This window comes from Oryctolagus cuniculus, chromosome 18, assembly GCF_051225735.1.
Source record: "Oryctolagus cuniculus isolate XC-2025 breed Fujian yellow rabbit chromosome 18, ASM5122573v1, whole genome shotgun sequence".
NCBI classification, from domain to species: Eukaryota; Metazoa; Chordata; class Mammalia; order Lagomorpha; family Leporidae; genus Oryctolagus; species Oryctolagus cuniculus.
This window is the reverse complement of record NC_142884.1, coordinates 22,981,165-23,009,156: the sequence shown is the minus strand read 5'-3', so window position 1 is coordinate 23,009,156 and position 27,992 is coordinate 22,981,165. Positions and strand designations below refer to the sequence as shown.

The window sequence follows — 27,992 nt, the reverse complement described above, 5'->3', positions numbered from 1 at the left end:
GCAAACAGGCAGGCGAGGGGCCCGCACGTGCTCAGACCACAGACGCCTGGGAAGAAACTGTCGCTCCCCCTCTTCACGGAGGAACGACACAGGACCCTGCGCTGTTCTTTTGTCTGCTCGGCCCTTCCTGGGTTTGCTGCTGGTTCTTCCCGGGTTGGCTGCCGACCCTTCCACCTCTGTGGAAGGGCGGCTCCCCCTAGCCACTTTCCCCACTTCCGCGGGGGAGCGGCACACTGCTGGCCGGCTCTTTTGGGGGCTGCTCAGATGTTATCCGGATGTTCCTGGTGCATGTTGTCTCTCTCCTCCTTTATAGTCCTTTTCCACCAATCCCAACTCTGCTACCCACATGCCGAGTACGCTGCTCTCCTCCAATCAGGAGCAGGATCAGCTCCTGCAGGTTATTGGTCGAACTGGAGGCAGCTGTGTAAAAGTTGTTTACTCCTCTCCAAGCGCCATATTGTGGGAGAGCAGATGCATAGAATAAGTCTTAATTCCAGTAGCCTAGTCTAGTCCCAGTTGCTCCCCACAAGAAACAGCAGAGCGAAGCACAGCACAGCGACTAGGAGGAGCGTCTCACAGGAGCAAATCCAGTAATCCAGGTGAGAGCTGATGATGTCAGTGCCTGCAATTCCTGGCATGGCCAGACTCCAGGCACATCAGCCAAAACAAACAAACAAATGCAATCAGACAAATAAAAGGCACAGAGCCCGAGTCACAGACCCACGTGGAACTGGACAAGCATCCAGACTGGGAGCCACTGGGCTGCCCCCTGGACCCCTGGCTTCCAGGCACTTCCCCGCAGGCCTCAGCGGGCAGCTGTTGGGGATGCTCAGGGCGGGCACTGTCCAGAGTAGTGCCCATAATGCAGCCCTGGTGCCCACAGCACACGTGTCCGCAACGTGGGGAAGGAAGACGCTGCCACGCTTCAGCTGGGAGAAGGCCAGAGCTGACTCTGGGGGACAGGAGGCGGTAGGGACGGGCCAAGGTCCCTGGCGTAGCTGTGGAGGTCTTTCCCAGCAGGGCTGTGTGAGGTCCGGCATCACACCGCCATACAGCAGTCTCTCAGCCTCATCCAGCAGCCGCCATGGAAAACCAATGGCCACCTCTCCCCAAAGGCCACCCAATAGCTCACGTGACGATAGACAGGTGGGCACAGAGACACCAAGGAAGCTCTGGGCCTGGTATGTGGGGTATTTCAGAATATATAGGGAGTTGTTTTCATCAGATACAGTAACATGACAGACGTGGAGATAAGCATGTTTGAAAGGAGAGTTTATGCCCCCCCCGGCTCCCTGCTGGCCTGCAGGGCAGCCACGTCCAGGTACAAATGCTTGACCATGAGATGGCACGGTCTAACGTTTGGTGACTCAGAGTCACCACGTACCAGCCTCATTAAGATTCAGTCGACCCATTACCTGAACTTGCAGTCCTCCAATGAGCACCAAATCAAGTATGGGGGAACTGGGTGCCAGGAAGAGAAAATGGGGTGATGGCTGAGCACCTGGCCAGCTCCCAGCACAGCTCATCGATCTGGTCCCCAGCTAGTCATTATATTATCTTTTCTACATATATTTTCGCCTTTCCTTGTCTGTGACAACTCTAAATTCCATATAGTCATTGCTCTCATCTAAATGTTACAATTTCAGTTCCTTTCCTAGCCCAAGATCTCAAGGTAATGGACAATACTACATCTGTCACTACGCACTATAATACAGAATTATGAATGATGGACCCAGTGAAAAGGATTCATCCAAAGGGCCAGCACTGTGGCATAGCGGATAAAGCTGCTGCATGCAGAGCCAGCATCCCATATGGGCACCAGTTCGAGTCCCGGCTGCTTCACTTCTGATCCAGCTCTCTGCTATGGCCTGGGAAATCAGTAGATGGCCCAAATCCTTGGGCCCCTGCACCTGTGTGGGAGACCCGGAAGAAGCTCCTGGCTCCGGATTGGCTCAGCTCAGGCCGTTGTGGCCACCTGGGGAGTGAGCCAGCAGACAGAAGACCTTTCTCTCTCTCTGCTTCTATAACTCTACTTTTCAAATAAATAAATAAATCTTTTCAAAAACAAAAGGATTCTTTCAAACTGCTAAAGAAATAACCTTTAATCCAAATTTCTATACATGGCAAAAGTGATTTTGAAGAAAGAACATGAAATAAAAACTACATGAGAAGTTTAATGGAAAATTAACCTGAATAAAATCAAGTTCTTACAGGAGGATGAGCGCAAGTGACCGCAGGTGCGACCTGTGAGGACGGCTGTGGAGCTCCGAGGGAGGTGCACCTGTGGATTAAAGAGAACACTCGTGGTCTCCGTAAAGCATGGCTGATGCTGCCTTGGGGCGGTGGGAGGGTGGAATTACCACATATGGCCTGAGCAACACACACGTGTAGAAGACGAACAGCTTAAGGTTTTGAGTCTCTTAATATCACCCAAGAAGAAGATAAAATATTTAAACCTTGGCTCTAGTATGTTAAATTAGTGCTTGTGATTTTTAGCTTAGGTAATACTAAGTAGAGTTGGAATATACACTTTCAAACTAGAAGAGAGACAATTTGCACTGGAAATAATCCACCAAGAACAGTGAAGCAGAGATCCACCAGATGAAAGGCTGTGCTTCAAGGCTCTACAGCAGGCACTGCTGCTATTCGTGAGCAGGAGAGGATTGCTCCCGTCAGCACGCGGTGGGTTTTACTGGCCCTACGGCTCTTTTATGAGGGCTTTCATTTCCATCAGGGGATTTGATTTCCATTCAAAGCACAATGAATTCCATGGCTTCCTCAGCCACCCTCTATTCCCAGAGCGATAAAGGAACCAGGAGGTGGGCAGAGTGTGCTGGGTTTGGCCAGTGGGTACCAAGATGTCATGTCGAAGGCCACTGGGGTGGTGGCCAAGGTCCTTGAGGCCTACAAGTAGCTGACGCGTCGCCAGGAGGCCACAGTGCGGCTGTATCTGATGGACCCCCAGGCCAGCAGCATCTTCTGTGCGGGAAATGGTGGAGTGGAAAGCACAGCACAGCCGGGGAAGCTGTGAGTGAGGACAGTGAACGACAGCTGCCATTTGCTAAGCACTTCCTGCAGCAAGCACGCGCACAGACCCTGCGTCCTTTAGCGGGCACGGCGGCCCACTGAGCTGTGTTGGCTTGGCTTACAGAGCAGGAGCCAAGGCCCAGAGGTTTCCAGGCTGCCTTCAGCAATGGTTGGCAAGTAGCTGGGAATGGAGCCCCCTAAAGTTTCACTTCTTGTGGGGAGCAACTCGGACTAGACTGTTACTGGAATTAAGACTTATTCTATGCATCTGCTCTCCCACAATATGGCGCTGGGAGAGGAGTAAACAGCTTCTACCCAGCTGCCTCTCACCAACTTGACAAGCTGCAGGAGCTGCTCCTGATTGGAGGAGAGCGGCATGCTCGACGTGTGGGCAGCCGAGTTGGGATTGGCGGAGGAGGACTATAAAGGAGGAGAGAGACGGCATGCACCAGGAACATCTATGGGGAACATCTAAGGGAACCCGTGCAGCCCCCGAGAAAGCCGGCCGGCGGTGTGCCGCTCCCCTGCGGAAGTGGGGAATGCGGCCAGGGGGAACTGCCCTTCCACGGAAGTGGAAGGGATAGTAGCCAACCCGGGAAGAACCAGCAGCAAACCCGGGGAGGGCCGAGCAGACGAAAGAACAGCGCAGGGTCTTGTGTCGTTCCTCCACGAAGAGGGGGAGTGACATAATGGTGCCGTGACTCGGATATGAAGCCTAGGCAGGGTTCAGTGTCGTTCCCCCACGAAGAGGGGGAGCGACAACTTCTGTTTTTTCAAACGTTTATTTATTCACAGAGACAGGGAGAGACGGAGGGAGAAGTGTTCCATTCACTGGTTCACTCCCCAGATGGCTGCAATGGCCAGTGCTGAAGCCAGGGTCCAGGAGCTTCATCTAGGCCTCTCACCTGTGTGGCAGGGGCCCAAACGTTTGGGGCATCCTCCACTGCTTTCCCCAGACCATTAGCAGGGAGCTGGATAGGCAGTGGGGCAGCCAGGACGTGAACTGGTGACTGTGGGATGCTGGCGTTGTGGGTGGTGGCTTCACCCGCTGCACCACAATGCTGGTCCCTATCATCCCTCAAGGTCTCTTTCCTGGTACGATCTAATCTGGGCAGGGACAAGCTCCCTTCTTGTCAGAGAACTAGACCATGGCAAAACGGAACTGCTCAGGTGACTACCATGGGGCGAGGGATGAACTCTGACTTTTCTTTGCTTCAGAAATGGTGGCCTCTGGCATCACTCAGGCCTCACCATGTTACTGGGTGCTGACACAGAAACGTCAACATGAAGACAGGGCGTGGCCAGTGCCACGGCTCAATGGGCTAATCCTCCGCCTGCGGCGCTGGTACCCCGGGGTTCTAGTCCCGGTCTGGGCGCTGGATTCTGTCCCAGTTGCTCCTCTTCCAGGCCAGCTCTCTGCTGTGGCCCGGGAGTGCAGTGGAGGATGGCCCAAGTGCTTGGGCCCTGCACCCACAAGGGAGACCAGGGGGAAGCATCTGGCTCCTGGCTTCGGATCAGCGCGGTATGCCAGCCGCAGCGGCCATTGGAGGGTGAACCAACGGCAAAGGAAGACCTTTCTCTCTGTCTCTGTCTCTCACTGTCCACTCTGCCTGTCAAAAAAAAAAAAAAAAGACAGGGCATGTCCTGAAGAATCACGGCTACAGTGGGCTGTCTTTTAGACTGCCTGGGAAAAGCCGTTCGCGCCATTACCCAGGTATCGACATAGTCTGTTGACTCTGCCTCCTAAAACAGGGCATGTTGTTGGCCTGCCAAGATCCTCACACAGCCTCACAGAGCAGTTAGGATAAAACACAAATTTGTTTTGGTGACCCTCAGAAACCTGCGCGTCAATCTCCATTCCTCTCGTTCACCCCCAGCCACTCTCCCTCTCTAGCCGCAGTGGCCCAGCTCTGCTGGCCTCAGGATCTTGGCACAAGATATTCTTTTCTGCAGGATACTGTGTCCCACCTTTGAACCTGGCCTCATGTCTACATCCTGCAGGGGTGAAGCCTCTTTGTGGTGTCTGCTCCCTTAACTGTGGCTGTCCTATTTCCACAGAGGGGAGAGCTGAGGCCCAGGAAGAAGTGACACGCCCAAGGCCTGGTGACAGGCATGGCTCAGAAAGTGCTAGAACCCCAATCTACACCCAGGGTCCAAGCTCTTAGCAATCAGGGTCCTCTTCTTCCTGCACATCTGCCCCTCAGCTGTGGTTTTGAGAAAGGTCTTGGTGTCTAGGGGAGTTGACGCAGGAGGCAGAGCTGACCAGAGCCACAGAGACGTTTACGTGCAGAGATCAGCTGGGAGCCTGCTAGCGTGATGGAGGTAGGAGTTGACGGTAGCGCAGACTAGGGTGTGAGTGGCAGAGCTGATGGATCTGGGAGATGAGGATGGACAGGGCTCTGGATGGCTGGGTTCATGGTGTGGCTTGGGTTGCGATGTTCAGTTGCTGTCTGAGACCGTTTCCTGTGTCTCAGCTTCCTCAACACCAAGCAGTGTCACTCACGACAGCTTAGCAAATGGCAGGAGGAGTCGAAAGTGCCTTTGAGAGAGTCACATGGAGGCACGAGACTGAGGAGTCGGGGAGCATAGGGAACAGACTTCAAGGGCTGCGGAGGGGTTGGCCAGAAACGCACTGGCCATGCAGCCTGGGGTCGGCCAGGGAGGGAGGCCTGTACAGGGATGGCTTCCAGGTGCCCTCGGCAGACCAGAGGTGGGACCCACAAGGCCAAGAGACTCCTTGAAGTTTTACAGGACAGCAAGTGCAGGAGGGCATGGACGAACGATTGCTTCTGGGTGTCTGACAAGAGCAACTATGCATGCCTGTTTATATGGACAGAAAAATGAATGAAGAAGGCAGGGTAGGGTAGCAGAGCACAGCTGGAGCGATGGGCGGGGAAGAAAGGTTCTTTATCATGTCAGCCCAGAAGGAAATGTCCTCTACTGGGAGCAATGTAAATCAATACAGTCATCATGGAAAACAGTATGGATACTTCCTGTACACCTACACATGGAATTCACCATGTAACCCAGCAACCCTGCTTCTGGGTATATATCCAAAGAATTGAAATAAGTATGTGAAGCTATATTTTCACTCCCATGTTCATTGCAGGCCTATAGCTAAGATATGGAAGTAACCCAAGTGTCCATCAACCGATGCATGGTGTGGTATATAGTCACAATGGAATAATACTAAGCCTTGGGAAATGAAGGAAATCCTGTTGTGACAACAGGGATGAACCTGGAGGACACTATGCTAAGTCAATAATGCAGGCACAGGAAGACAAGATTCCACTTACATGTGGAATCTAAACAATTCAAACTCTCAAAATCAGGCAGTAGAATGGTGGTTACCAGGGACAGTAGGGGTGGCAGAAGGATGGGAGAGGGGAGATGTTGATCAAGGGTAGAAAATTTCAGTCTGACAAGAGGAGTTAGCGTTAGTGATCTGTTGTGGAGAATGTGACTACAATAAATATTCATGCATTATATATTTCAAAATTGCTAAAAGAGCATATTTTGAGTATTTCCAGGTGATGCATTTGTTAATGAGTTTGATTCAATCATTTCACGATGTATGTATGTATCAACACATCGCATTTGTGCCCCACAAGTACATATGATTATTATCTGTCAATTAAAAATAAAATTAAAAATTAAAAGAAATTAGAGGGGAAAATGAATGTGCATTACCGCATGAATCATTGTGATGAACGTTCCTGTGTGCACAACAGAACACAAGCTGACTCTGCCGTAGGCACTAGCCTCCGCCGTTCCTACGTCCCCAAACAACACAGTGAGCTTGAAAACCATCACTCTCACTTTCTAAACGTGGGCTGAGTGTAGAAGACGGGGCAGGTCTTGCCAGAGCCATTTGCTTTTCCCTTTGGGCACACAGCTAGACCATTTCCTGGCTCTGAGGATCCAGGCGTGGCCGATGCCCAGTTTTGTCAATGGAGGGGCAATGGTAACACCGGATTGCAAGGAGGCATGAATTTTTCCTTCCTCGCTCATCTTCCCTCTACCGGACTAGATGATGCCAGGGAATCCTTGAATGAAGCCAGAGGCTGACAACAGAAGGAACGCTGTTCCCCGAATAACTGTGTGGTACGGAGCTTCTGGTTCGCCTACATGTACCTTGCAATGAATGAGGAAACGAAAAACAAACGAAAGTTTTCCCTCTGCTGAGCTGCTGAGATCACAGAATTTCTCCGTTACAGCAACCAACATTGTTAGCCAAGTTCTACACTGGTGAGATGAGGCAGCACCTTCAGGCTCGCAAGGCTAGATGGGTAAAGCCAGGGTTTAAGCCCAAGGCATGGAGCCTACAGCCTTACTTTCACCTAATAGAATAAACTCCCCCAGTAGTGGGTGGAGGGGGGTCTAATAGGGATAAAACAGTAGGTCAGCGGGCTGCACAGCCTCTCAAGCCCTCAGGAGGTCACAACAAGAAGCTTCCCTCTTCCCAGACAAGAGGTCCCCGACTGGTCTGCAGGGTGCGGGACTCCTTCCCCTGCCGGCATTCAGCCACCCACCTGGGCAGGAACTTCAGGAGGGGCCTCTCTTCACCACACAGAGATCCTGCTCATTCTCCGGCATGTGCATCTGTTCTGGTTTGGGAGCACGATACCCTGATGATGGGGAAACAGACAGTAAACATTTGGGTAAAGGCAAAAAGGAATCTATGTTCAGTACAGTGTCCCAGACAAGAGCAAGATCTTGGAATGACGCTACTCCCACCCATGCAAAGACAATGCTGACCGATAAGCTAGAAATCAAGAGCAAAGGCCCCATCTTCAGGCCAGCGATGACTGTCTTTGGAACACCCATTTGTCTTGCTCTCCATCCTGCAGAATCCATAATGGTTCAGGGGCGACCTCTTTCTCCGTGTGCACAGCCAAGGGGTCCCAGGAGGGCGACATTTCTCTAAATGACCCACGTCAGTGAATCTCAGCCTGTTGGTCCCAGAATCAGCTGGGGATGCCTGGCTTGGACCAAATGGAACGAAGTCCCCGGGGCTGAACCCTGGACATGAGTGGCTCTAACAAAGCTCCAGGCATGCAGGGAGGTGTATACTGACGGGCACCCGGCTTCCTAACTTGTTTTCCCTTTTCTTTGGGAAATGTTGGATGTTCTGCTCTGTGGAGCTGTGAGGTGAGGGGGTGTAGAGTGAAATACAGGGAAGCTGTATAAAGCAGGGAATGGCTGCATCACCACTGTCAGGACAGAAGTTAGTCCTGGGGACCCCAGACACGAGGCAGTGCACACTGTGTGCACCTGTTCATGTAACGTTCAGGAAGAGGCCGATCCAAACCATGGGCAGGGGAGCCAGCAGAGCAGTGTCTTCTGGGAAACTGAGTAGGCTACGGCAGAGGGAGCCTGCTGGGACCCAGAATGCTCCAGGATTCGATGCAGGTGGTGGGTACGCGGGAAGAAGGTACACGGAGCTAGATGCTTAGAACTGCACACTTTACTGGATGTAAGATGCTTCTCAAAGAAACGAGTGCATTAAAGTTCTTCATGCCAAAATATGTTGTCTTTGGGAACCGGGTTCCTAGCAGGCCAAGAGCTGAATTCAGAGCCAGTAGCTTGGGGAAAATCTACAGTTCCCGAGGGAAATCGTGAGACTTCAGTTCGTGGAGCAGGAAGCGTGGGCCCTGGGACAGGGCCTGCCGCGTGGCCAGTGCGGAGGGGACGCTCGCTATGGCCGGTACTACACACCGCTTTTCTTTAGGCTCACGCACTCTTTACTTGATTTATTCATAAATAATCTTGTACTGCTTGTAAGTAGGAAAACGCTTTCACAAACAGGACACCCCCAAAATACAACAGTGGCATCAAGATAGTGTGGTCAGCTCCACACGCCTGCGTGGCTGGCCTGGCCTGTGCTAGGAGTGGGTTCTGCGGCAAAGGTGAGGGGGGACTCAACGTCTCATCACCCACCAAGACTTTGTCCTGGCAACAGCCACAAGGCAGGAGAGAAGGAAAAACAACAGCTTTCTCGGGGCAGTGTGCCCCCTAAAGTCATCTGGAGCTGCAAAGGAGCGTGGCCAGGCCTTAGGAAGCACGGGGTACAGCACAGCCTTTTAATGAAGATGTGCGGTTTGGAGAGTGGCCAGCTGGCCAGCCTGACTCACGGGCCTTCTGGAGAATGATCCATCACTTACAGGCCCTGGCTGACTGGACTGTGCGGGGGCCTAAACCAACAACGCTCGGCCAGTCAGTTTCCCTCAAGATTCAGAACAAGGAGCTGAGACTGAGGCCAGTGTGCCAGGCATCGGAGTGAGTGCAGGCTTGGTTTAATTCTTGATTTCCAGTCCTCACAGTGCCTGGCTGGACACAGGGAGGTCAGCAAAGAGGTGGTAAGATGAAGACACAGCAGGAGTTATGGGTAGGAGGACAACTGGGCTCCAAAAGGCCTTCTCCAGGCCCGAGTGAGAGAGAAATGGAGGCAGAGAGAGGTGAGCCCTACCCAGCGACACCAGGTGCCTGCAAGTCTCCATCATCACCTCCTGATACAAGTGCTTCTGGTCCTGGTCCAGCTGCCTCCATTCCTCCCAGGTGAAGGTCATGGCCAACAATTTGAAGGTCATCAACACCTGGAAAGTCAAATGGAGAAAGCTACGTTGGCTTTGGGACTGTTGGATGAGACCATAGCCTGCTGTCTGGACACCGGTAAAGGTGCAAAGAGACCCAAGGCCTGGATCACTGAGCACGTTCATGAGCCGAGCTCCGGGCTGAGCTTATTTGTGGAGGCGGGTACTTCCCTTGGGCCTAGTGCACCTGAGCCAAAGCGAAAAACCTTCAGTGGAGGAAGCTATGGGAGAATGATGCAGGTAAGGACAAGACCGTGGTGACTGCAAGGCGCACCCAGTAGGTGCTCCGGTGTGTCGGAGTGGGGAAGTGACAGCAGCAGGGCTGCACCTCACTGGGTTGCTCTGGGTGTTGGCACCCATTGACAGGTTCGCACGCTGTGGTTGATTGTCCGTAAGTCCCAGCTCTGGATCCAAACTCCCAGATTTCAGTCTGGCCTCCGGCAAGCAAGACTTGCCAGGTACACGGTCTTGGGGGAGTTACTTCATTTCTTCTAGCCTCAACTTCCTCACTGATAAAATAATAATTCCCAGTTCACTAGGTATTGTGAGAAAGAGAGAATGTTCCAAAAGCAAACACTGGAGTAGTTGGCTTATGTAAGGGCGCTCGCTCTCTCTCTCTCTCTCTCTCTCTCTCAGAATTTGTAAGTTTCTCTTTTTATAACTAGACGTTACTTTCTACAGCAGTTTCAGATTTGCAGAAAAAGTTCCGTAGATAATACAGGTTTTCCATATGAATACCCTCTCACACATACAACTGAACCTATTATTAACATCTTAGTATGATGCACTTGTTAACATTAAGGAACCAACATTGATACATCATTATTATCATTATTTGAAGATTTATTTATTTGAAAGGGAGAGTAAGAGAGGGAGGATGACAAAGAAAGACAAAAATACTTGGACCCCTGCCACCCACACAGGAGACCCGAATGGAGTTCTGGGCTCTTGGCTTAGGTCTGGTCCAGCCCTGGTGGTTGTGGCCATTTGGGCAGTGAACCAGTAGATGGAAGATCGATCTGTCTCACCCCCTGTAACTCTGCCTTTCAAATAAATAAATAAACACACTCTTATAATTTTTTGCACCAATATAAACTTAAGATTTTAATTCCATTTTCCCTGAGCTTTGGAAGTCCCGTGCATGAAATGGAGTATTATTCAATCTTATCAAAGGGGAGGTCCTGCCATATGACAGTGTGGCCCCCGAGAACACTACACTCAGTGAGCTAGGCCAGACACCACTTACATGTGTGGAATCCTAAAAACAACAAGAGCTGATAGCGAGATAGGGAGATGTAAAACAACAGCTCCCAGGGAAGGGGTGGAGGGGAGGGAGAGGTGAGGAGGCGTAGGCTCTGCTTGCTTTTGGTGACCTGCACAGTCTTGGAGAGCACTGGTCAGAGCAGCCTACTGCATCGCAGGACACCCCTCTACTGGAGCTTGTTCATTGATTTTGTGTTTTCTAAGGGAGCTGTGGATTTTCAGGGAGGAAGATCAGAGAAGTAGAGTGCCATCATGGCACTCTAAGGGGACACAGCATCAGCATGACAGAAGTAGTGTTCGCCGGGTTTATCCACTTGGGCCATCCTCCACTGCACTCCCGGGCCACAGCAGAGAGCTGGCCTGGAAGAGGGGCAACCGGGACAGAATCCGGCACCCCGACAGGGACTAGAACCCGGTGTGCCGGCGCCGCAGGTGGAGGATTAGCCTAATGAGCCACGGCGCTGGCCTCTCTCTCCCTCTTCTTCCTCCCAATACATATTATTACGTAGAGAGAGGAGAGGCAGAGAGAGAGGTCTTCCATCTGCTGGTTCACTCACTCCCCCGGTGGCTGCAACAGCCGGATCTGGGCTGATCAGAAGCCAGGAGCCAGGAGCTTCTTCCTGGTCTCCCACGTGGGTGAGGGGACCAAGGACTTGGGCCATCAACTACTGCTTTCCCAGACCATAGAAGAGAACTGGATTGGAAGTGGAGCAGCGAAGACTATAACCAGCGCCCATATGGGATGCTGGCGCTTCAGGCCAGAGTGTTAACCTGCTGCGCCACTGTGCCACAACGCTGGCCCCAAGTACTGATTTTTTCAAGAAGTCTTTGACTACCCCTTTTATGCACAGATTTCCATTTTGTTTACAACAAAATAAACTGATTTTTTGAAAAAAGACTTATTTTGGCCGGTGCCACGGCTCACTAGGCTAATCCTCCACCTGTGGTGCTGGTACACCAGGTTCTAGTCCCGGTTGGGGCACCAATTCTGTCCCGGTTGCTCCTATTCCAGTCCAGCTCTCTGCTGTCACCTGGGAAGACAGTGGAGGATGGCCCAAGTGCTTGGGCCCTGCACCCGCATGGGAGACCAGGAGGAAGCACCTGGTTCCTGGCTTCGGATTGGCACAGCACGCTGGCCGTAGCAGCCATTTAGGGGGTGAACCAACAGAAGGAAGACCTTTCTCCCTGTCTCTCTCTCTCACTAACTCTGCCTGTCAAAAAAAAAAAAAAAGACTTATTTTATTTATTTGAAAGGCAGAAGAGAGAGAGAGAGAAAGAGAATGAATCTTCTATCTGCTGGTTCACTCCCCAAATGGCCACAATGGCCGGGGCCAGGCCAGGCCAAAGCCAGAAGCCAGAAACCAGGAACTTCCTCTTGCATCTCCCATGTGGGTGCAGGGGCCCAAGGACTTGGGCCATTTTCTGTTGCTTTCCCAGGTGCATTGGCAGGGAGCTGGATTGGTAGTGGAGCACCCAGTTTTGAATCAGTGCCCATATGGGATGCTGGTGTTGTAGGCGTTGGCTTAATCTGCTATACCACAATGCTGAACCCAAAATAAGCTGATCTTTTAATTCCATTTTCCAATGAACTTTTTTTTTTAAGATTTATTTATGTATTTATTTACTTGAGGAAGCAGAATTAGAGAGAGGCAGAGGCAGAGAGAGGAAGAGAGAGGTCTTCCATCTGCTGGTTCACTCCCCAGATGGCTGCAACAGCCAGAGCTGTGCTGATCCAAAGCCAGGAGCCAGGAGCCAGGACCTTCTTCTGGGTCTCCCATGTGGGTACAGGGGCCCAAGGACTTGCGCCATCTTCTACTGCTTTCCCAGGCCACAGCAGAGAGCTGGTTTGGAAGTGGAGCAGCCAGGACTTGAACTGGCGCTCATATGGGATGCCGGTGCTGCAGGCTGGGGCTTTACCCCACTGTGCCACAGCAACAGCCCTGAACACTTTTTAAAGTCAGTCAGTCAGTCTGTCTATCTATCTCTATATATCTCTATATAAAACATCTGTGTCTATCTAAAATTAAACATGAGTTCTTACTAATCCATTCCCACAGGCTCATTCTGGAATCCTCCCCTTGCCTAACTATAAACTCTTCTTCCAACAGGGAAATCCTGGTCCCCACCATGCACCATCCGTTTACTTACTAGTCCAACCCCAGTATACATGTACAGAAGTGTCAGAACTGTTAACCTGCACATCTTTATTAACTGCAGTGCAGGGCGTATTCGTAGTTCATTTTGTAATTAGTCTTATAGCCTCATTTCCAATTAAGCAAAAGGAAGATAAAAATTATATTTTATCTTTCCTCATTCTTCTCTAGCACTCTTCCTTCCTGAATTTCTGATTTAAATAATTTTCTTATTCTCAGGAGAACTTCTTTTAAACATTTCTTGCAAGATTTGGTTGTCTAAGAAAGTCCTTACCAGGGCTGGTGCTATGGTTCAGTGGGTTAAAGCCCTGGCCTGCAGTGCGGGCATCCCACTGGGTGCCGGTTAGAGTCCCGTCTGCTCTGCTTCCGACCCAGCTCTCTGCTAATGCACCTGGGAAAGCAGTAGAAGATGGTCCAAGTCCTTGGGCCCCTGCACCCGTGTGGGAGACTGGGAAGAAGATCCTGGCTCCTGGCTTTGGATTGGCACAGCTCGGGCCGTTGCAGCCATCTGGGGAGTGAACCAGCGGATGGAAGACCTTTCTCTCTGTCTCTCCCTCTCACTGTCTGTAACTCTACCTCTCAAATAAATAAATAAAAAAATCTTAAAGAAAAAAAAAGAAAATTCTTATTCATTTTTACTTTAAATATTTCTTCTGCTCCATTCTGTTTCTTATCCTAATTTTTTTTTAAATGTATTTGACAGGTAGAGTTGCAGAGAGAGAGAGGGAGAGACAGAGAGAGAGGTCTTCCATCTTCTGGATCACTCCCCAAATGGCCACAATGGCTGGAGCTAAGCAGATCGAAGCCAGGAGCCAGGAGCTTCTGTCGCCAGGTCTCTCCTCTGAGTGCAGGGGCCCAAGTACTTGGGCCATCTTCCACTGCTTTCCCAGGCCATAGCAGAGAGCTGGATGGAAGAGGAGCAGCTGGGACTAGAACCGGTGTCCATATGGGATGCTGGGGCTACAGGCGGAGGCTTAGCCCACTATGCCACAGCATTGCTCACCACCACCCCCGCCTTTTTTTTTTTAAACTTATTTGAAAGGTAGAGTTACAGACAGAAAGGGACAGTCAGAGAGAAAGGACTCCTAGTATTATTATGTGCCTTTTATAATTGTCCCACAGTTCTTGGATATTCTCATCCATAGTTTTCATTCTTTATTCCCTTAAAGTTTCCATTTGGGGAGCTTCTATTGACCTACCTCCAAGCTCGCTGAGTCTTTCCCCTGCCAAGTTTAGTCTGCTGATGAGCCCATCAAGGCACTGATCTGTTACAACTGTTTCAATTTCTAGCATTTAATTTTCATCCTCTCCCAGACAGCCCATCTCTCCACTTAAAGAATCCACCTGTTCTCCTATGTTGTCTACTTCTTACAATAGAGTCTCGAACATCTGAATTAGTTGTTTTGACTCCATGTTTTTGGGATGTTTGCCCATCTTCCCAGAGCTGTGAGATAAACATCACTGTCTTCTCTGTATCCCAGTTGGTGACCTTAGCTGGTTGTCCCAAGCACCTACAGTCTAATGAGGAGAGGCAGGATTTGAACCCGGCTCTCTGTGGTCTGTGTATGTGTGTAAACTTCATGCTCCTTCATCACCTCAGGAATCATGGATAGGAAGAATTTCCGATATTAGTTGCTCTTAAATTGACTTTATCCGCCCCGAACATATTTCTGTGGACGTGGGCAGAGGGGCGGAGCTCCCACCACGGCCGACACTTCCTGGGGCACTGGGCACCCACCATACACATGACCACCTCCCTCGTCTCGTAAGAGGAAATGTTTTTGATTTTTGATGAATTTTAATTTATCTGGGAGGAGAGAGGATGGCAGGGGGTAATCTTCCATCTGCTGGTTCTCTCCCCAAATGCAGCCAGGAGCTGGGAACTCCGTTCTGATCTCCCACATGGAATTCTACTGGACAAACCACCCAGAAACTTCACCAAGTAAACAGGGGCTTGTATTGTGGCACAGCTGGTTAGGCTGCCACTCGTGAAGCCAGCATCCCTTACCAGAGTGATGGTTCGAGTCCTGACTGCTCCACTTCTGATCCAGCTCCCTGCTCGTGCACTTGGGACGGCAGCATCAGATGGCCCATGTACTTGGGCTCCTGACACCTACTTGGGAGACCTGGATGGGACTCCTGGCTCTTGGCTTTGGCCTGGCCCAGTCCTACCTGTTGTGGTCATTTGGGGAGTGAAGCAACAGATGGAGGACCTCTGTCTGTCTGTCTGTCTCCCTTCCCCATTTCCACCCCCAGTCCTTTCCCTCTGCCTTTTACAATAAAGGATTCTTGGGGCCAGCATTGTGGCATAGCAGGTGAGGCCGGTGCTGGTTCATGTCCTGGCTGCTCCACTTCTTATCCTGGCCTGGGAAAAAGCAGAAGATGGCCCAAGTGCCTGGGTGCCTGCTACCCATGTGGGAGACCTGGAAGAAGCTCCTGGCTGCTGGCTTCAGCCTGGCCATTGTGGCCATCTGGAAAGTGAACTAACAGATGGAAGGTGTGTGTACGTGTGTCTCTCTCTTTCAAATAAATAAACAAGTTTTAAAAATCCCCAAATAAACAAATCTTCTAAGCAAATAAGTAAATAAGAATGAAAAGGAGGTTAGGTAGCAGGTTAAGAACCACAAGACGCATGCCTGTTGAAAGCGATTCAGGTACATTTTGGACCTTGATCACAATCAATCTCCCTTAAAGAACAAACACATTTTTTTGAAACAACTGAGAAATCTAAGCTCTGATCATGTATTTTAGATGTTGTAAAGGATTTTTACTTGGGGTGCTGAAGCCCTGACCTTTCGTAAATGCATTAGGGACAGGTTAGGAATTACATAGTGTGATGTGAGGTGCACAGGGAGAGAGATTAACCCATCCTGGCCATGAGGTGATAAACAATGGAGGGCTGGGGGCTGGCGCTGTGGCGCAGTGGGTAAAGCTGCCGCCTGTAGTGCCAGCATCCCATATAGGCGTGAGTTCGAGTCCCAGCTGCTTCTCTTCCGATCCAGCTCTCTGCTGTGGCCTAGGAAATCAGCAGAAGATGGCCCAAGTGCTTGGGCCCTTGCACCCATGTGGGAGACTCGGAAGAAGCTCCTGGCTCCGTGGCTTCGGATTGGTGCAGCTCTGGCCACTGCGGCCAATTGGGGAGTGAACCAGCAGATGGAAGACCTTTCCTTCTCTCTCTGTGTAACTGACTCAAATAAATAAATAAATCTTTAAGAAAAAATAATGGAGGGCTGGGCCCAAATCCTAGGGCTTCATAACATTGTCTTTTCCAGACATTTGAAAATATCTACTGAAAAAGGCAGAATATGTTTTTGCCTCAATGATTTTATGGTAATTAGGATGATTAAAAAGAAGAAGAGGAAATTTTTTTGCTTCAGGAGTGTGAGCATGTGTCAAAACATCAAATTGTGCACTTTAAATACATTCATTTTAAGTCCACTATAGCTTAATAAAGACATTAGAAAACCAAAAGTATTAAAACTCAAAACTTGTTGCTTCCTCATTATTTTATTACTATCTGTTATTGGGTTTATGTGTAGCTCTTTTATGAGTTTGGTAGACACAGACTATAATGAGGCATTCTGTGAATCTTTCTCAATCCCACTTCCAGTAATATGCTGGCAGCTTGAAAGTCATTACCGAGGGGACCCGCCAGCTGGCAGGACTGAGACCCGGCCTCTGCAGTGGACACTCGTAGTCGGCTGCATCTGGCCAGGCGCCTGGGAAGGGCAGAGGCCGCATGCCAGCTCCTGAAAGCTTTCCACTGAACTGCAACTTAGGAGGCATCTTGTCCCTGTGGATGTCCACGTGGGCAGGCTTCCGTTTCAGGCAGAGGTGGGCCTCAGGGGGCTTCCTCCAGTGTCCTCATGCTGGACCAGGGGCCTGCACGGTCCCTGTGTGTCTATGGCGACCCCCTGACCATCTGTGCTCAGTGAGGTTATGGGTCAGCCTGGGCGAAGATGTTCGTAAGTCACCGCCCTCACAAAGCCCACCTGGCTGAAGCCTGTTTTGTGTTGGCTCCAGCTCTGCTGCCTCTCTCCACCATGGACTTTCTCCTCTGAGCGAGGGCAGCCTCCGGCTGAAGGCTCTCTTCTATTAGCTGAAGATAAGCTTTCACAGGTTTATTTGTAAAGATTGATTTATTTTATTTGGAAGGCAGAGTTACAGAGAGAGGGTGAGACAGAGAGAGATGGATCTTCCATCTGCTTGTCCACTCCCCGAATGCCAGGTAGAAGCCAGGAACCAGCAGCTTCCCCCAGGTTTCCCACGTGGGTGGCAGCGGCCTAGCACCTGGGCCATCTTCTGCTGCTTTCCCAGGCTATTAGCAGGGAGCTGGATCAGAAGTGGAGCAGGCAGGACTAGAACCAGTGCCCATTTGGGATGCTGGCATTGCAGGCGATGGCTTAACCTGCTGTGCCACAATGCCAATCCCAAGAAATCAATCTTTTTAAAAAATGAACCGAAGTGGATCTGGAAATGAAAGCTTGCCTGTATTTTTCTGCACATCACGAAGCCTTTCTCTAGTGTCAGCACTGAACAAGGCAGGTGTTTGAAAATTCTCCACATTCCTTACACTCACAGACCTTTTTCCACCCGACACTCCAGTGTACAGGCCAAAGCTTTGGCAAAAGGATGCCCGACATCTGTCACACTCATAAGGCCTTATTCTCGTGTGAACTTTGATATTAAAGAGGCTGACGCCTTGGCTAAAGAATTTCCCACATTTGCTGCTCTTTCAAGATCTAGTCCCATTGTGAACTCCAGTGTTGAATGCACATGGACTTGTTTCAAGAACTTTCCACAATTCCCTGCATTCCCAAGACCCGTCTCTAATGTGAATTCTCTGTTGTTTAGTAAGGCTGGCATTCTGGCTAAAACAAGTCCACACTGAGTACACGAACAAGGCCTCTCTCCAGTATAAATTCACTGGCAAAGAACAAGTCTTTTCACTTGAAGGCTTTTCCCATTCATCGAATTCCTACGTTCTTTCTCCAGGGTAGACTCTCTGATGCCGGGAAGGTTTATAGTCGAGGTATTTCACAGACCTGAGCACTCCCACACTCTTCTCCAGCGCCAACTCTCCCCGAATAAGTACGCGATTGCGCCATAGCGTTAACAGCCCTAGGCTTCCTGCGTTTATTGTACTTCTAACGATTTTTTTTTCACTGTGACTGGCTTTCCCACACTAGGTGGCGCTGTGTGGCCTTTCCTGTTCTATGTGACCTGGTGTGAGGAGGCCTGAACAGACCAGGAAATAGTTGCCCATCTCCCCAGAAGTAAAGGACTTTGTGCACATGGGATCTGCAGCCCTTCATAAACAAGGCCCTATCCGCAGCCCTCCTGAACCATCTGCCTGTACTGGAACCCAGCTGGTGAGGGTTTATACTGAAGGAATCTCCACCATGTCCCAAGTGTGTGCTTTCTGCCTGGACTCTGTCCCCTTGTCCTCAGCGAAGCACAACATGTCCTTCAAGACCAAGACAAACATCTCGTGGGGCTGGGCTTTCTGGGGAGAGGGAGCTGCTCTGGGAATCCTGACCTGTGACACTTCCACAGAAACGCTCTGCTCCGGCGCTCCCTCGTCTTCCGCTCCACACCAGTAACCTGAAAGCAAAGAAACGCAGTGAGGTGCGTGTGGACTTGAACGAGAGGGTGCGGCGGCCTCCCAGTGTCCATCTGTGCACCAGTGAACAGGTCTGTGTGAGCTCGCGGGACTGTTTTCAGGAGGAGGAGGCCTGGGTGAGGTTGAGGAAGCAGCTGCCCTTCGGTGATGGTCTTCCAAGAGTCACAGCTCGGGACAAGCCTCAGCGGGCAGAGCACAGAGGACGGAGCGCAGCACGAAGAGGAGCCGCAGGGTCCACGCTGACCCCCTGTCAGAGGTCTGCAGAACTTGTGTTGACACGTGGGTGGCTGTGTAGAAGACTGTAGGCCCGAGGAAACCCAACTTCCAAACACAGGAGCTCACGTTCAAAGATACCTTACGGATATGTGTGCATCTCATAGCACAGTATGTGTGAGCCCGTGCCGGGGGAAACTGTGAGAGGGAGCAGTGGGCAGATATGGAGGAGATGTGGGACCAAGGGAGCTCAAGATTAGCCCCAGGCCAAAAATCACAAAAATGACAAACTGACAAAGTGTCAAGAGTGGGAAAAGGGGGGACCGGCACTGTGGCATAGTGAGTAAAGCGGCCATCTGCAGTGCCGGCATCCCATCTGGGCACTGGTTCGAGTCCCGGCTGCTCCACTTCCCATCTAGCTCCCTGCTATGGCCTGGGAATGCAGTGGAAGATGGCCCAGGTCCTTGTGCCCCTGTAACCTTGTGGGAGACCTGGAAGAAGCTCCTGGCTTCAGATCGGCCCAGCTCCGGCCACTGCGGCCATCTGGGGAGTGAACCAGTGGATGGAAGATCTCTCTCTCTCTCTCTCTCTCTCTGCCTCTCTTTAACTCTTTCAAATAAATAAAAAAAATCTTAAAACAAATATTACAAAGGGAGTCTCATTGAAGGACACAAAGAGTGACCATGTTGCTGATGGCCATTCTTGACTCAAGCAGACGTGTTTACGCCAGCTCGAGGAAGGGAGTGGAACCTGGGATGGAGGGGTCACCTGGCCAGGGAGAGAAACGTGGCATCCAAAAATCCAACTGCAAGACTCCTGACCCCCTACACTGAAAGGTTTTGGGGCAGCAGCTACTGGGGGTGCTTGGGGAAATGGTAGGACAGTACAATAGCTCTGTCCTAGAAAACAGTGAGCCTACATCTATCACCCTGCTCAAAATAAAGAAAAAGAAAATTGGGGCAGTCCCTAGGGTCCCCATGTGAGGCTGCAGCTGTGTCTGGGGAAGAGAGCAAAGGCAACGCCTCACCCAAGGCACTGGGGCAGACGTGAGGGCCTTACCCAGAGAGGTCATGAGCGCGAGGTTCTCCAGCATCACGTCGCAGTACAGGAGTTTCTGACCTTCATCAAGGAGGTCCCATTCGTCCCACGAGAAGTACACGGCCACATCCTCAAAGGTCATATACTCCGGCTGCAATCGGGACAGGTGACGTCACCAACCGCTTGTCTCGAGAGGCCCACCAAGCCATCTCTCCGTAATCCACCGCTTGCCCACACTCCTCCCGAGCTTACAACTCAGGGGAGATATCAGACCCTGGTGCCAGCTGTGACTGCTCCCTCCCACGGCCCCACTGGTCAGCGTATCTGGCCCTCAGCAACAATGAGCAAGTCAGTGGATGGACACGATTTAAGTTCTGGGTCTGCCGGGCAGGGCCCTACTCTTAACCCTACCAGGAAATTACCAGAAAGTCTCCCGAGACGAAGCCTTCCAAGTATAACCAAATTGGACTTCGCCTTCATCTGTGGCAGGGCGCTGGGACATCTGTTCATACTCCCTCTCCATGTGCGTATCGTTCTTTAGACTGTACCTCCCATTGCTACTCTACCCATTGCTACTGCTATTTCCTGCCCACACTACAGGCCTTCCCTGGCCTCTTCCCCAAGCGCTCGTCACCACATGGCATCAGGAGAGTGCTTGGTAGATCCCAGAGGGCTACTGCAGATTTCCAGTGGCTTACACTGCCAGGGGCAGCCCTAGCTCCTGCTATGAACACCTTACTGCCTGGTTCTGTTTCTTGTGTTGATCTCAGCCATCAGAATGATTTGCGGACTTCAGATCTTGCCCTTGCCTTCCCAGTGGCTCTACCAGATAACTACACTGGCCCTTGGGCAAATCCACCAGCCTGGGTGAAACACTTCCGGGTCACCTAAAAGTCCTGGAGAGTCCACAGAGCTGTAAGAAGCAGCTTCAGTGTCGTCTTTCCTCTAACACTCCTGCGCCCCTGCACTGCCCTCAGCAGCTGTGGCTACCCACCAGGCCACCCGTTCCCTGCTCGGGCCCATTACGGTCAGTCCCCCCACCCAGTAGTGTTTATAATGCCCACTCTACCCAGCCAGATGCCCCAGAGAGAGGGCCCGTCCTCAGAGGCCCCATCCTCCCTTCTTGACACACTAACAGTGCCACCACCATGACCTGAGGTCACTCTAACCATGACTCCCCCCGCTCCACCTCACTTCACCATCTGGCCACAATGAAGAACACACTAGATCATACTGGATGTGACCCACTTCTGGGAAATGGAATCAGCCCATGAAAGAGACACTTGTGCTCCCATGTTCACCAAAGTCCCACCCACAACAGCCAAGATATGACAGCAACCCAGCTGCTTATCAACAGATGAGTGTACAAAGGAAACGGAATGGCATTCAGCCACGTCAGAGAGTGAAATCCTGACGTCTGCCAGGAAATAGATGGAATGGAGAGCATTATGAAACAAGCCAGACACAGAAAGACAACTACTGTACGTTGTCTCTTATATGTAGAAGTTGAAAGAACAGTCAATTTGAATTTAGAACAGTGATTACCAGAGATTGGGGAGCATGGGGAGGCTGAGGGAGGTTGGGTAACAGGCACCAAAACTCAGACGGAAGTAACAGATCTTAGTGTTCACAGCACAGTGGGGTGACTACGCACGCTATGTAGATGTGTTGAAATATTCACTGTACCCATAAAAATGTACGAGTATTGCACTGACACATTTTAAAAATAAAACAGTTAAGAAAAAGAGGCCCCTGGCCCAAGGACTTGGACAGTGGCTGAATCCCAAGGTGTGTGGGCAGGGGTTGTGACCAGTGAGAGTCTACTCACCTGCGTAGGGGGCTTATGCACTTCCGTGGCCATAGGAACCTGCAGGAAGAGAAAGGCTATGAGAAGCAGGAAGAGACGGGTTCCACGGGCTCCGCCGTCTCCTGTACCCGTGGCCAGACCTGGAAGCAGGTGACCTCGGAGTGACAGCATGACCTCTGCACCCCAGCCCCCAGTGCTGCCTCTTATTCACTTTGCGACTCTGGACAAGGACTCAGTGGCCCCGGGGTGTTGATCTGCTCTCTCCTCTTGCAGCCCTACCTCAGCCCGTGTCCCTCCTTTGTTCACAACCCCACACCATCAGGACGTACACGGCCTTGTTCTGCCATTCCAGGCGTCATTTCTCTTCACACCCTGACCCATGAGGACACACGTGGACCCAGGCTTTCAGGAATGCTCCCAGATTGGGGGCTCCTCCAGCCTTTGCACACGCTAATCTTTCCGGTTGTAACGCCCTTCCGTGCCTCATTACACTGGCTTTCAGAAATGGGGGCAAAATCTACACGCACCCCCACTCCCGTGCTAGACACTAGGGCCTAGCCTGCAGGGCCCTGAACTCCCATAACTTAGGGCTTTAGGATTTGAAAACAAGATTGTGTTGTGTGTGTGAGGGGCCAGGGTGGGGGCCCAAAGGTCGCAACACCGATTTCTGCAGGGTCCGTCGGCGAAGGCACCGTGATCTGAGCCGTGAACCGCAACCCACAGCACCTCCACCTCCATCCCAGCCCCAACGCCGGGTCGCCATGAGCCTCAGAGCCTCAAATCCACCTCTGCAAAGGACTGACGATGGCGCCTCTTGATCCGTCCACTTCCTGTTGCCTCTGACCTGGCTTTGCGCTCTAGAACATCTAACCAGCCCGCAAACGGCCAGCACGACGGCCTCGCCGGAAGTCCTGCCCCCTCTCTTTCGCTCCGAACGCGAATCGCCCGTCTCCTGCGCTTTCATTGGATGAGCACTGCCGACACGGCGCAGAGCACTCTGGGTAAGGGCGCCGCAGCGCTCGCAGTTCCACACCGAGTCAAAGATGGTGGACAGTGTGTCCCCAGGCTCGGAGAGATGGATGGACGGAGTCAGGATTCAGTTACCAGAGTGGAGAGGCAGTGGTTCAGGCTGTCGGTGCTCTGAGCAGCTGATGTAGGGTTTCCCATCCTCCAAGGCTACAACTCCAAAAGGAACGGTGGTTTTATGGTATCAGAGCCAGCGCGCGTCCCTTCGCGGCTGGGAATAAAACATTGGCTTACTGCTCTTCGAATGGGTGGAGCCTACAGAGCTTGGTTTTGTAAATCTCAGAATGTCGAGCCGCAAAGCCTCCAGGCGGGGGAAGAGGGGTGTTGGGCGGCCTTGGTGGTGCTCTGCCTTGGATTCCCACAGGAAACACGGAAGTCGGTCGTTGTGTCCAACCCAGAGAGCAACGTTGTATCCATACTGTGCTTCTTACCCTGTCTCTTGAGATGTATTCAGTTCCTTCTGGAAGTGCGATCCCCACCTCAGCTGAGAGCGACTGGCGCTGTGCTGTCCTGGGGCGGAGCGGGGGCTGCAGGGTCACAGCTGCCCCGGCACCTGGCGGCGGCCGGACCGCAGCTTCCTGCTAGGCATGCCCTGGGAAGCGGTGACCACGGCTCGCAGAACTGGGTCCGTGCCACCGACGGGGGGACGTGGACTGAGTGCCTGGCTCCTGGCTTTGGTCAGGCCCAGTCCCAGCTTTCCTGGGCATTTGGGGAGTGAACCAGCAGACCGAAGTGCTCTCTCTCTGCTTCCAAATAAAAAAAAATGTTAAAGTCTTATTTTGTCTGATATTAGTCTAGCCACCAGGCGCCCTGGTCACTATTGACAAGGAAGGTATTTTTTCTGTCCTTTCTTCCAATCTTTTTATGTCTTTCCTTATAAGTAGCATACAATTAGATCATGTTCTTTAATCCATTCTGCCGGTCTCTACCATTTTATTGGAAAATTTAATCCCTTTTCATTTAAAGTTATTGATAAGGAAGGACAGTGGCGCCATTTTGTTACTTGTTCTCTAATGTCATACGAATTTTGTTTCTCAGTTCCTCTATTACTACTTCCTTTATGTTTTTTTTCCCCCCAGAGGGAATCATTTGATTCCTTCCCAGTTTCTTTTCTGTAACACATTATCTTGTTAGTGGCTACCCTAAGGATTATGATGAAGATCTTAAAAATGATAGGAATCTAATTTAAATACCAAGTTTATTGATATACAAACTTCTGCTTCCAAATAACTTGAATCTTCTTTATGTTTTTGGTCACAAATGAAATCTTTATGGATTTTATGCCTATTGAGCTAGATTTATAATTATTGTTTCTGCATTTGTCTTTAAAATTAATTAAAGGAAAAACTGGGATTTACACATCAGGAATACAATAACAATGGATTTTATATGACGTTACTTCAACCGCTTGGGGAAAATGGATTTATATAAGTTTATTGCAATAAAATTTTGAAATTCATGCATAGTTTTTTTTTGTGATACACATTTTCCATGAACCTTTTGAATATCCCTCATATGCATCGCTTTCAAAGTTTCTTGCACCAAAATAACTTACCTTTTAACTACATGTTCCAAACTTTTTTAAGTATCCTCATATTTTCTTATAAGTATTCTTTACTGATATTTCTTCTTCCTTTTTCTTTTCTTTTTTTTAAGATTCATTTATTTATTTGAGAGGTAGAGTTTCAGACAGAGAGGGAGAGACAGAGAAGTCTTCCATCTGCTGGTTCACTCCCCAATTGGCCACAACAGCTGGAGCTGTGCCGATCTGAAACCAGGAGCCAGGAGCTTCTTCCAGGTCTCCCATGTGTGTGCAGGGGCCCAAGGACTTGGGCCATCTTCTGCTGCTTTCCCAGGCCATAGCAGAGAGCTGGATCAGAAGTGGAGCAGCTGGGACTCAAACTGGTGTCCATATGGGATGCTGGCTTTACCTGCTACGCCACAGCACCAGGCCCTGTAGGGGAAATCTACTTTTCAGAAAGGGTGACTGAAGATTCTGGCTTCCACCCAAGATGTAGCGAAGGAACGCATTTCCTCTCCTTAGAACAGCAACATCACAAGGCTTGTTTGGTGTGAAATTCCTGAGTGTTTTTCTTCAACCCTGCAGGGAGCTAAGCCCAGAACAAATAACTGGCCCAAATCCAAGAGGAAAAGGGCCCCAACAGAGAGAGGTGATGCCAACACACGCTGTCCTGGTGCCATCGCAGGAAGATGTCTAAGGCGACCAACCGCCCTGGCCTCCCAGGGGCCATCTTGGTTTCACGCTGAACGCTCCCTGTGCTGGGACGCCCTCCCCAGGGCAGAAGTCCCAGTGTTAAGTAACAGGTGAAGACGTTTGCAGAGTGGGTTTTTATTTTTATTTTTAATTTGCCAGGTAGAGTTATAGACAGACAGAGAGAAAGGTCTTCCTTCCATTGGTTCACTCCCCTAATGGCCGCTCCGTGCTGATCCGAAGCCAGGAGCCGGGTGCTTCCTCCTGGTCTCCCATGCGGGTGCAGGGCCCAAGCACTTGGGCCATCCTCCACTGTACTCCCGGGCCACAGCAGAGAGCTGGCCTGGAAGAGGGGCAACCGGGACAGAATCCGGCGCCCCGACCGGGACTAGAACCCGGAGTGCCAGCGCCGCAGGCGGAGGATTAGCCTAGTGAGCCGCGGTGCCGGCCATGCAGAGCGGTTTTTAACCTCGTGTAGCTGCTCTTGCAGCTCTGGCTGTTGGAGCTGACACGTGCACACTGGAAGCATTCTAGGATGTGACGTCACGTGGAAGTCATAGCTTAACTTGATGACACCTGGGGTGTGTAGTGCATCGATGGGCGCACAGGAAACCGGGCATCCCTTTCCCTGCTACTCCGCTTCACCGGGCGTGAGCGCCGCCGGACTTGCTCCAACTCCTGCTTTCCAGTTCTTTCCTCTGCTGCCTGCCTGGCCCTGCCTTCTACTAGTCCTGCTTAAAAAAAAATAAAAAATAACTACGGTAAATGTAGCAGCTTCAGACAGCTCAGATTTCTTCTCTGTTGGCCTCTGTCGCCCTCAGAAGTTGGAGGGAGCGATGGGTCTTCTGCTCGCGGTCTTGCAAGGCCAGCATCAAGGACCGGGGCCGGGACTGCTCGTCGGGGCCCTGGGCCCGCTTCCAAGATGACTGGTGTTCTGGAGGATTCACTTCCTTTTCTCCTTTCTTGGGTGGCTCCCTCCATCTGTAGGTCAGCACCAGTGGGTTGGGCCCGTCTCATGCTTTGACTCTGACTTTCCCTTTCCGCTTTCTGCCTTTAGGGCCCCTGAGATTAGACAGGCCTACCCAGATAATCCAGAATAATGTCTTTATTTGCAAGTCAGCTGACCTGGGGCCCGCGCTATGGCGTAGTGGGCTAAGCCTCTGCCTGTGGCACCGGCATCCCATATGCACCCCGGTTCGAGTCCCGGCTGCTCCTCTTCTGATCCAGTTCTCCGCTATGCTCAAGTGTTTGGGCCCCTGCACCCAGGTAGGAGACCTGGAAGAAGTTCCTGGCTCCTGGCTTCAGATTGGTGCTGTTGTGGCCATTTGGGAAGTGAACCAGCAGATGGAAGACCTCTCTCTCTCTCTCTCTCTCTCTCTCTCTCTCTGTAACTCTGCTTCTCAAATCTATAAATAAAATCTTAAGAAAAGGGCCGGCGCTGTGGCTCACTTGGTTAATCCTCTGCCTGCAGCGCCGGAATCTCATATGTGCCCCGGATTCTGTCCCGGTTGCCCCTCTTCCAGTCCAGCTCTCTGCTGTGGCCCGGGAGTGCAGTAGAGGATGGCCCACGTGCTTGGGCCCTGCACCCCATGGGAGACCAGGAGAAGCACCTGGCTCCTGGCTTCGGATCGGTGCAGCACGCCGGCCGTAGCGGCCACTTGGGGGGTGAACCAATGGCAGGAAGACCTTTCTCTCTGTCTGTCTCACTAACTCTGTCTGTCCAAAAAAAAACAAACAAAAAAAAAAACAAAAACAAAAAAAACAAAAAACAAAAAACAAAAACAAGCAAACAAAAAACCCCACACTTGTAATAAGGGTATGTCACAAAGTTCATGGAAAGTGTCTTGAAAAACTCAGTTATTTTGATGCAAAAACTTCTGAAATCCACACAGTTTTTTTCATAATATGTATTTCCCTTGCGATTTTTGAGATACTCCTATATATTCCTGTTTTCTTTTTTTAAAGATTTATTTATTTGAAAGGCAGAACTACAGAGAGGCAGAAGCAGAGAGAGGTCTTCCATCTGCTAGTTCACTTTCCAGATGGAGCTGCACTGATCGCCCTGACTGGGACTAGAACCCGGGGTGCCGGCGCCGCAAGGCAGAGGATTAGCCTAGTGAGCCGTGGCACTGGCTCTTTTAAAGGCTTTGAGCACAGTCGCCTTCTGAGGGCTCGGGGCCAGGACTTTAGCACAGACATATTTCAGACATACATTCCAGCTAATAACATTGTGATACGTGTCATAAATATGGGAAATTATGGAATACATAATTGTATGTGAAAAGCAGACGCACACGCACACCCACACTCACAGCCACACACACACACATCTTCCATCCATAGGTTCGCTCCCCAAACGTCCACACTGCAGGAGCTGGGCCAAGCCAAAGCCAGGAGCCATACCTCAACCTGGGTCTCCCACATGGTTGGCAGCGTCTCAGTTACCTGAGCTGTTACCTGCGGTCTCCCAGGGTGTGTGTTAGCGGGAAGCTGGAATCGGAGGCACAGTCAGGACTGGAATCCAGGCACTCTGCTACGGGACGCAGGCCTTCCCAGCAGCGTCTTAACTGCCACCCAATATCTACATGGACGTTAACGAATCTTTCTCAAGTGGATGCCTACATAACTACAGCTTGAAGGCCACACAAAGAGCGTTAGCAGTGTCAGAGTCCTGAGTGTTCCTCCCCAACACAAGAGGAATACGATGTCTTCACGTTTCCAATTTGTATTCCCCAACTTTTTTGGGTCCTTTTTTTCCTATTGCGCACCAATCCCTCAGAGGTAGTTTGAATGTGGTTGTTAGCGACCTTTAGCCTGTAGCATGTGCTCTGAGTCGTCTTATAGCTTCTGCAGAGGGAGGGTAAGGTTCGCCCACCTTACCCCACACTTCCCTGCGTTATCTAGTCTCCTTGTGGTTGAATGAATGATTCACCTGCTCTGCTGCCACTGCGCCTCTGTACTGCTCTCAATGAGTGCTATTGAGAGTGATACTGCTGCACATCTCGTCTTTTTTTTTTTTTTTTTTTGACAGGCAGAG

General features: G+C 50.9%; 2 protein-coding genes across 3 annotated transcripts in view; one reads left to right on the top strand and one right to left on the bottom strand.

Moving 5' to 3' along the window:
* LOC149120855 (protein Aster-A-like) overlaps window positions 1–27,992 on the top strand; it is a 426,501-nt gene that overhangs the window by 337,800 nt on the left and 60,709 nt on the right. The window lies entirely within an intron of this gene.
* On the bottom strand, window positions 2,092–22,710 carry LOC149120858 (zinc finger protein 587-like). 2 transcript variants are annotated; one of them, XM_089318817.1, is made up of 7 exons: window positions 22,562–22,710; window positions 21,739–21,777; window positions 19,932–20,061; window positions 18,576–18,640; window positions 9,497–9,623; window positions 7,560–7,655; window positions 2,092–2,281 (listed from the first exon to the last, which is right to left on the bottom strand). In XM_089318817.1, exons 1-6 carry the CDS (start codon window positions 22,679–22,681, stop codon window positions 7,573–7,575), a joined length of 564 nt encoding a protein of 187 aa, XP_089174943.1. In that variant the 5' UTR covers window positions 22,682–22,710; the 3' UTR covers window positions 2,092–2,281; window positions 7,560–7,572. The 2 variants fall into 2 exon arrangements, with proteins under 2 accessions (XP_089174943.1, XP_089174944.1); XM_089318818.1 differs by having other exon boundaries at window positions 22,504–22,668.

Coding starts and splice junctions, on each gene's coding strand:
- LOC149120858 (XM_089318817.1), bottom strand. CDS start 22,681: ATGAAAGCGCAGGAGACGGGCGATTCGCGTTCGGAGCGAAAGAGAGGG. Junction 18,641..19,931: donor CGCGCTCATGACCTCTCTGG/GTAAGGCCCTCA, acceptor CTTTGCTTTCAG/GTTACTGGTGTGGAGCGGAA. Junction 7,656..9,496: donor CAGGCACCTGGTGTCGCTGG/GTAGGGCTCACC, acceptor CCCCATCATCAG/GGTATCGTGCTCCCAAACCA.